Raw genomic sequence first — 8252 nt, 5'->3', positions numbered from 1 at the left:
GAGGCAGGCAAGAGGAGGACCAGGCGGGGAAGGAGCGCCGCGAGGACAGTGCAGTCCGGCACACTCGCCTCTCGGGGCGCCCTCCTGCGCTGAGTCAGGGATTCTCTCTGGCTTCCAGATGGACAATGGCCACGAAGGGGGGGGGGGGTCAGGGGAGACCCGGTCAGCCCCCTCCCGCCACTGAAGGGGCTGAAGAGGGAGAGCAGTGGAGGGCGAGGGAGGGAGAAAACTGGCTCCTCGCGAAATAATGGAGGCAGCTACAGAAAGCGTGTCCCGGGGCATGGGCAGAGCGCCGTCCTTGCGGAGCCGCCGGAGGCTTCTCTGGGCATAGGGTCGGAAAGAGAGCAGTTTCAGGGGCGCGAGGCGGGCTGGGGGCGGCCGGTCCGGAGTAGACCCTCGCCGCCGCCTCCTTCTCTCCTTCGGGACTCCTTTCCGCTTCGCCTCCCTCTTTCCCTCTTTCCTTCTGGCTGAGGACCGCGGGGGGAGGGGGTCTGGGGAGGGGGCGGGCCGTGGGCCGGCCGAGAGGCAGACAAAAGGCCGCGGAGGGAGGGAGGGAAGGAAGGAAGGAAGGAAGGAGAGACGGAAGGGAAGAGGAGGGGAAGGGAAGCCCTAGCGAGAGAAAGAAAGTCAGCCAAGTAAAGTTGTTCATCCGAGAAAGACGGGCCGGAGAAGGAGGGGGAGAGAGGGGAGGTCGCCCGCCCCCCTTCAGACCCCCCCGGATCACAGCGCCCCTCCCAAGGGAAAGGGCCGCGCCGAGGGGAAGATCTGACCCTTTCTAGGTAAGGCGGGGGGGGAGGGGATAAAGGCGCCCTCGCCTCTTTTGCCGCCATGGGAAGGGGCTCCGGGGACACTGCCCTCCATTGCCTTCCCCTCGCCCCGGTCAGGGCTGGAGGGAGGGAGGGAGGGGAAGGTCGACTAGAGAAGTCCTCTGCGGATCTCGGCTGGGGGGGCTCGCCTCTCTCCGCTCCGGACTGGGGCCGGGTGCTCCGCGCGGACGCTCTGCACATGCCCAGAGGGAGAGCTGCCTTGGCACCGCGGAGCGGTCCAGGGTCGGTTCCGCCCAGGCTCCAGAGGCGCCTCCTCAGTCCTCGCCTGGAAAACAGACGGGAGCGGCTGGGCGTCTGCCTTCTTTCTCGCAGGACAGCTGGCCGGCAGCTGCTCCTCGCGGGCGGGCGGGCGGCCAAAGAGCCTCGAGGCCGGGGGCGGGGAGGTTGCCTGGGCCGGACCAGGGCTCCTCTTCCGGGAAGGGGGCAGGAGGGCAGTGGGTTCAGCCCCGCCCGCGGAGGGCGAAGGAGAGGGGGTCCTCGCCCGGGTCTCCGCCTGGCTCTTCTTCCAGGGAGACGGGAAGAGGGCGCGGAAAGCTCCGTCTGGCCTTCCTTGGCCCCGAAGAGGGCCATGGGCCGCCCATCAGCCCCAGGAGCAGCCTGCCAAACGGGGCCCATCCCCCGGAGCCCCTCCTCGACCCAAGGCGGCCCTCGCCATCTGCCGGGCCTCCTAATCCCCTGGGCGGCTCAGGAGGCCAGGCAGGCAGCGGGGGGCGGGAGGAGGAGGGAGGCAGGGCGAGCTGCGCGGGAGACCTCCCCAGGGCCTCCCTCTTCGGGGACCGGGCTCTGCCTGCCTCTCGGGGCTGGGGCCGGGGGCGGAGGGACGAGGCCAGAGGAATGCCCCCGCCACGGGAAGAGCCCAGGGCACCCCTCCGGCCCCTGAACCTCTCCGGCTGCCCTGCCCTGGCTGCCCTCTCCCTCCGCCGCGCCTTGGGCTCGTCTCCTGCCTTCCTTGCCGCGGGTTATGGCTGGGCTGGGCTGTGTACAGACGGGGAGGGAAGGTCCGGCGTCTCCGGGGAGAGCTCTTTCCTTGGCCGGAGAGGAGGGGAGCCGGTTTGCTCCAGCCCCGCATCCCCAGACCCCCGGCGGGCGGGCGGGCGGGGGGAGAAAAGCCTCCCTCTCACCGAACGGACCAAAAGAAATGACTGGTGTCGTCCATAGGGAAAGCTATTTGTCCCAAGGGAAACCTTGGCGGATGTTTGCTCATAGAGAAACATGAAAGAATACTTGCCCTTGGGCCAAGCATTCTCCAGCGTTTCCTTGGGGACAAGTGTGTTCTCGCTATGTACAAGGACTGTCCCTGGTTTAAGTACACCCCACATCTCCGCAGGGATCAGAGGTGATGCTGGGGGTGGGTCTGAAATACTACTGGGGCATCTACGAAGGGGATGGGGAGGGGAAAGTAGCCTCTTGCTCCCTGGAGCAGTAGGGGGGGGGGGAATTTCAGCCACTCATCGCCCCCAGACCCTTCACACAAGACAGCCTCCTTCTGGGGGGTGGCTGCCCATTTCACCCCCGACTTCTGGGATTCCCAGGGAAGCAACCTGTCAGCCAATGGGGAGGAGTCACAGGATGATGGACCAGAGAGGGCCCCCCCCAATGTGTATATACACTTGTCCCTCCGTATTCACTAGGGTTAGGGGCACAAGACCCTCATCAATATGGAAAAAATGCATATAACAAAAACATCATGTTTTTACCTGAGAGGACGCCTCTCTAGGGATCTCTAGGTCCTCCAGGGCAACTCTGTGGCCAACGTCCGACAGACACTGACCACAGAACTGCAATGGAGGAGCTACAAAGGCCTCGCAGAGTCTTCTCTCTAGGAATCTCTAGGTCTTTCAGTGCAACTTTTAGTTCAAGCTGACCATAGAGTTGCACTGGAGGACCTAGAGATTCCTAGAGAGAACATCGTAATCAAATCCGTGAATAATCAAATCCGCAATATCAAAGCCACAAATATGGAGGTTTGAGTGTATTCTTCTGGTGTATCTAATTTCACTCTGGGGTCTGCCTTGAGATGGAGTGAGAGATTTTACTGGAGCAAAAGTTCTAAGGGCCAAGAGAAGACAGGCACTTGCCTTGCTTGTGCCCCCCCCCCCCCCACTGAGCCCTCCATCTAGGAGTCAGGGAGGGTGAGCACCAAGCCAAGAGTGGTCTGCCACAGGGGACTGAACACAGCAGCCAGCAACCACAGCGGATTCCCAGACAGCTCAACTGGAGAGACTGGGAGGGTGCCAGGGTCCTGCTGACTATATGGTTTCTCCTTCTGCCCCCCCTCCCAGCCAAACGATGAAGCCCCTCCTGGGATGCTGCTGCTGCTGCTGTCGCCACCCACAAGTGCTGTGGGCCGCTCTGGCCACCTCCATGACCATTGGTTTCGCCCTCCAGCTCCTAGGGGTCTCCTTCCAAAAGAGGTAAGCCCTTCCACCCCCTCACATACCCTTTGTGCCTCTGAGTCCAGGGCCGAGGGCCTCCCTGGCAGGGCAAGCCCAGAAATACCACAGGGAGGGAGGGAGGGAGGGAGGTGGGCCAACTGCCCCTCCCCACAGCGTGCCAGCAAAATGCACAAGTGGACAAGTGGAGGGTTTTATGCATTGGAGGGCAGCTGATGCCTTTTCTCCCCCCTCCTCTTCAAGGGTGTCCTTCTCACAGCTGCACCCCAGCCCCAGCCACGGCTGCCAGCCACGGCAGCATCTGGTGTTCCTGAAGACCCACAAGACTGGCAGCAGCACCATTGTTAACATCCTGCACCGCTTTGGGGACACCCGGGGGCTGCACTTCGCCCTCCCCACTCGGTACCAGTTCAGCTACCCCAGCCTTTTCCAGGCGCGGAAGGTCAAGGGCTGGCACCCCCGTGGGCACCCATTCGACATCCTCTGCCATCACATGCGCTTCAACTTAGCCGAGGTGGGTGGCTGGGGATAAGGGGAAGGAGGAGGACTTGGATGAAAGAATAGTGGGCATGCTTATCAAATTTGCAGATGACACCAAATCAGGAGTATCTAACAACCCAGAGGAGAGGAGCAAAAATCAAAATGACCTTAATAACTAACAAAATGAAGTTCAACAGGGAGAAATGTAAAGTACTGCACTTGGGGGGGGGGGGATGAAATGCATAGATACAGGATTATGGGGAACACCTGGCTTAAGGAGATTTATCCTTGTGAAAGGGATCTAGGAGTCCTAGTAGATCACAAGTTGAACATGAGTCAATGGTGTGATGCGGCAGCTAAAAAGGCCAATGCGATTCTAGGCTGCATCAATAGAAGTACAGTGTCTAGATCAGTGGTTCTTAACCTTCCTAATGCCTCAACCCTTTAATACAGTTCCTCATGTTATGGTGACCCCCAACCGATGGTCTCGGTTCCTAAGACCATTGGAAATATGTGTTTTCCGATGGTCTAAGGTGACCCCTGTGAAAGGGTTGTTCAACCCACAAAGGGGTAATGACCCACAGATTAAGAATCGCTGGTCTAGATCAAGGGAAGTAATAGTGCCACTCTATTATGCTTTGATCAAGCCTTACCTGGAATACTGTGTCCAGTTCTGGGCTCCACAATTCAAAAAGGACGTTGTTCAGAGAAGCCTTCCCAGGCATTGCATAATCGTCACTTGCTATTTGATGTTCTTTTGTTGCCTGTTTTATTGAATCATTTCCTGTATTGCTATGTTTTTTATATGTATTATCCTACTAGAGAGGCAGGCTAGCTCCAACAGGCCTCCCTGGAAGATGATTAACCATCCATTATGAAGCCAAGCCCTCCCTCCAGTCCACCTGCCTTGGTCCAGGCCTCGGAGGTAGAGAGGAACTGCTGGACCTCTTACTCTTTCCCTCCACCACTCCCTTCTTCTCCTTTTGTGTCTTTTTAGATTGTAAGCCTGAGGGCAGGGAACCGTCTAATTAAAAAGATTGTATGTATAGCGCTGTGTAAATTTACAGCGCTTCATAAATAAAGGTTAATAATAATAAGAAGAAGCTGGAGCCATGTGTCCAAAGGAGGATGACTAAAATGGTAAAGGGTCTGGAGACCATGTCTGCCTGTGAGGAGAGACTGAGTAGGACCCGTACCAATGTGCTCAAACTATACTCATCCCTCCACATTTACGGCTTTGACTTTTGTGGATTTTATTTTTCATGGATTTTGTTAATATGTTCTCTCTAGGAATATCTAGGTCCTCCAGTGCAACTCTGTGGTCAACTTTAAAATTTGCGCTCAAAGACCTAGAAATTCCTAGAGAGAATACTCCACGAAGCATTTGTAGCTCCTCCAGAGCAATTCTGTGGTCAATGTCTGTCAAATGTTGACCAGAGTTGCACTGGAGGACCTAGAGATTCCTAGAGAGGTGTTCTCTCAGGTAAACCATAGTGGTTTTTCCGTATTCACTGGGTTCCTATGCCCCTAACTCCAGCACATGTGGAGGGATACGTGTAGAGGAAAAGAGATTCCCCCTCAATATTAGGGAAATTACTGACAGTAAGAGCTGTTAGATAGTGGGAGGCACTTCTTCCTCGGAGGATGGTGAAGTGCTTTGGAGGTGCTTTGGAGGTTTGTAAACAGAGTCTGGGGTAGGGGTTGATTCTGTGTTCCTGAATGGCAGAATGGGGTTGGACTGGATGGCTGTTGTGATCTCTGCCTACTCTATGATGCTATGATTGTAGGAGGGGCTGACTGAATACAGAGAGGATTCTGGGACAGGATGGAGGTCCAGAATCTGTGCCTTCAGTGGCTTCTCCCTGGATTTCTCAGTATGTGGCTGGTTGGCATTCACAGGAGTGATTAGTTTTACCCTGAACCTGTTCCAAGTAGAATGGTGATGAATGCAAATGGTTCATCTGACCATGTGCAGAGAACATTTGATTTCATAGAATTGTAGAATCATAGAGTTAGAAGAGACCCGGAGGGCCATCCACTCCAACCCCATTCTGCCATGCATGAATTCTCCCCATTGACAGATGGCCATCCAGCCTCTCTTTAAAGGCCTCCAAGGACGGAGACTCCATCAAAATATCAGAAGAAGAAGTGTGTTCCACTGTTGCACTGTCCACTGTTTCCTCTGTTGTCTCAGAGGAAACGAGATCCCACACTTTTGGGGGAGAGGGTGCAGGATGAAGCTTTCAGTGATTCCCAAAAAAAAAAAAAAAAAAAAAAAAAAATTTGATGGGTTAAAGGTCTCCCTTTTCCATAGATTTGTCTTCTTTCTCAGCATGAACCTTAGGCTCAACTGTCTGTCTCCAGGTCCAGAAAGTGGTGCCCCCGGACAGTTTCTACTTCTCCGTCGTGCGTGACCCAGTCTCCCTGGCAGAGTCGGCCTTCTCCTACTACCGAGGTGTAGTCCCCGCTTTCCGCCGTGCCGCCTCTCTACCTGCATTCCTGGCTTCCCCACTACGCTTCTATCGACCCGGTGAGCGAGGGAACCATTATGCCCGCAACTTGCTCTGGTTTGACTTTGGCCTCGATCCACCGGTGGGTCCAGGGTTGGGCTCGATCAAGGCTGCGCTGGCCAACCTGGATCGGACCTTCCACCTGGTGCTGCTGACCGAGTACATGGATGAGTCGCTGGTTCTGCTGCGCGACGCCCTTTGCTGGAGCCTGGAGGAGGTGGTAGCCTTCCGGCACAACCTCCGCAGCCCCCGGGCTGTGAGCCCCCTGCGGCCCTCTGAAGCAGCCCGGCTCCGGGCCTGGAACCACCTGGACTGGCATCTCTACTCCCACTTCAACCGCACTTTCTGGACCCGCGTGGAGCAGTTTGGGCATGCCCGCATGGCCAGGGAAGTGGCCCTTCTCCAGAAGCGCAGGGCAGAGCTGATGAGGCATTGCCTGCGGGGCGGGGGACCCCTGGAGCCAGTCCATATAGCCGATGAGGGCATCCGCCCCTTCCAGTTTGGCCAGGCCCCTATCCTGGGCTACGCCTTGCAACCCAGCCTGCCCCCTGGCGACCAGGAGGGGTGCAGGCGCCTGGTCACCCCTGAACTGCAGTACAAGGACTTGCTGGATGCCAAGCAATTTCCTCCGCTCCTGCCAGGCAATGGGTCCAAGGCTGCTGCTGGGAACATGTAACGGTCCAAAGCAGGGGCCCTTGGGAGGCAGAGCAGCCTGTGGCACTCTAGAAAGGACCTCTGAAGCCAATGCACAGCTGAGCCACTCTAGAGGCAACCCCCCCCCCCCCAAAAGCCAGCCCTCTTCCTCTCAGATCCTCTCCCAGTCAGGAGCTTTGTGTGTGTGTGTGCGTGCACATGCCTTGAGAACAATGCTGCTCCCATGGTCACTATCTCCCTCCTCCCCCCCCTCCCTGTAGGGACAATTTCAGATGTCAGGTACGCAAAGCCCTATTGACTGAGGCATTAACCCCCAGCACCACATCTGTCCTGTGCTCAGCCCAATGGAACAGGGAGAGAAGGCACAGGGGCATGGAGGATCAGGGCGCATGGGCCTCAAATGACCCATGCATGCTCTCCTTGCCCACAAACCCTCCTCTGCTTGTCTGTAATGGGGGGCTGCCCCACTGGCACAGCTCTTAGGTGAACTATGGAGATCTTTCCAGGAAAGCAGACACAAGGTGGCGAAATTGCAGGAACCCCCACTTCCTGTTTTGGCTGGGGGGGGGGCTGAGGCTGGTCCAGATTTCTCAGAGTGGCAGAACCGCAAGCACCAGGGAATCTGGACTCTTCCTCATCATTAGGGTTGGAAGGGCACTAAGAGATCCCATAGCCCAACCCCTGCCACCCATGAAGGATTTGCTGGTAAGACAGTGTCCATCATCCACTCCTCCAAGACCTCCAAGTGGGGCAGTCAGGAAATGTGTGTGCCTTATAGCAACCCCACAAGTTTCAGAGGGAACTTGGAAAGCAAGGAAAGCACTGTGGGTCCCATGAGGGGATTTTGCCTTCTCCTTCCTCTGAAGGAGAGCCTCCAGCACCTGGGAATCCTACAGTTGCTTTTAAAACCAATGGGAAGCGCAGAAGCAGCCAACCTTCCGCCAGACTTTGCACAGCCGGGTCAGCAGCCCCCGAAAGAGCTGCTCTTGGGCTGGAGGGGGCTCTGTGGCCCCCGGGGCAATGGGGCTGGCCCTGGCCCTCAAACACCAAAAATGGCCCACAAGGATGTCGTTTGGTTTCATGTATCTGATAAAAGTTTATTCTTTTAAAATTAATTTTGTAATAAACAAAGTCTGACAACTGCTTGGGGTCCTTTGCATCTTGCGTCCTGCCTTTGCGGAGGAACGGCGCTTTCTTAAGCGTGTTTTCTTTGTTGTTGATGCTCGGGGGGAGGGCTCGAAAGAAGGTTTGGGTACCATACGAGTAAGTATGTGGGTCCCATAGGGCTTTCTCAGGGAAGGGATGCTGGAGGGTGGGGGGCGCTGTGGGTCCAATGGGGCTCTCTCAAGGAAGGAATGCTAGGGGTGGGGTGCTCTGTGGGTCCCATT

At 56.6% G+C, this 8252-nt stretch overlaps 1 protein-coding gene across 2 annotated transcripts; it reads left to right on the top strand.

Moving 5' to 3' along the window:
- The first annotated feature begins 584 nt into the window (after positions 1-584).
- On the top strand, positions 585-8006 carry GAL3ST4 (galactose-3-O-sulfotransferase 4). 2 transcript variants are annotated; one of them, XM_089504309.1, is made up of 4 exons: positions 585-779; positions 3110-3241; positions 3464-3734; positions 6065-8006. In XM_089504309.1, exons 2-4 carry the CDS (start codon positions 3117-3119, stop codon positions 6884-6886), a joined length of 1218 nt encoding a protein of 405 aa, XP_089360435.1. In that variant the 5' UTR covers positions 585-779; positions 3110-3116; the 3' UTR covers positions 6887-8006. The 2 variants fall into 2 exon arrangements, with proteins under 2 accessions (XP_089360435.1, XP_089360434.1); XM_089504308.1 differs by lacking the exon at positions 585-779 and having other exon boundaries at positions 2260-3241.
- Positions 8007-8252: the final 246 nt, after the last annotated feature.

Source organism: Sceloporus occidentalis, unplaced genomic scaffold (assembly GCF_023333645.1).
Source record: "Sceloporus occidentalis isolate IW3139 unplaced genomic scaffold, rSceOcc1.0.p SCAF_265, whole genome shotgun sequence".
NCBI classification, from domain to species: Eukaryota; Metazoa; Chordata; class Lepidosauria; order Squamata; family Phrynosomatidae; genus Sceloporus; species Sceloporus occidentalis.
The sequence above is the reverse complement of the archived record's forward strand: the minus strand, read 5'-3'. Positions and strand labels throughout refer to the sequence as shown.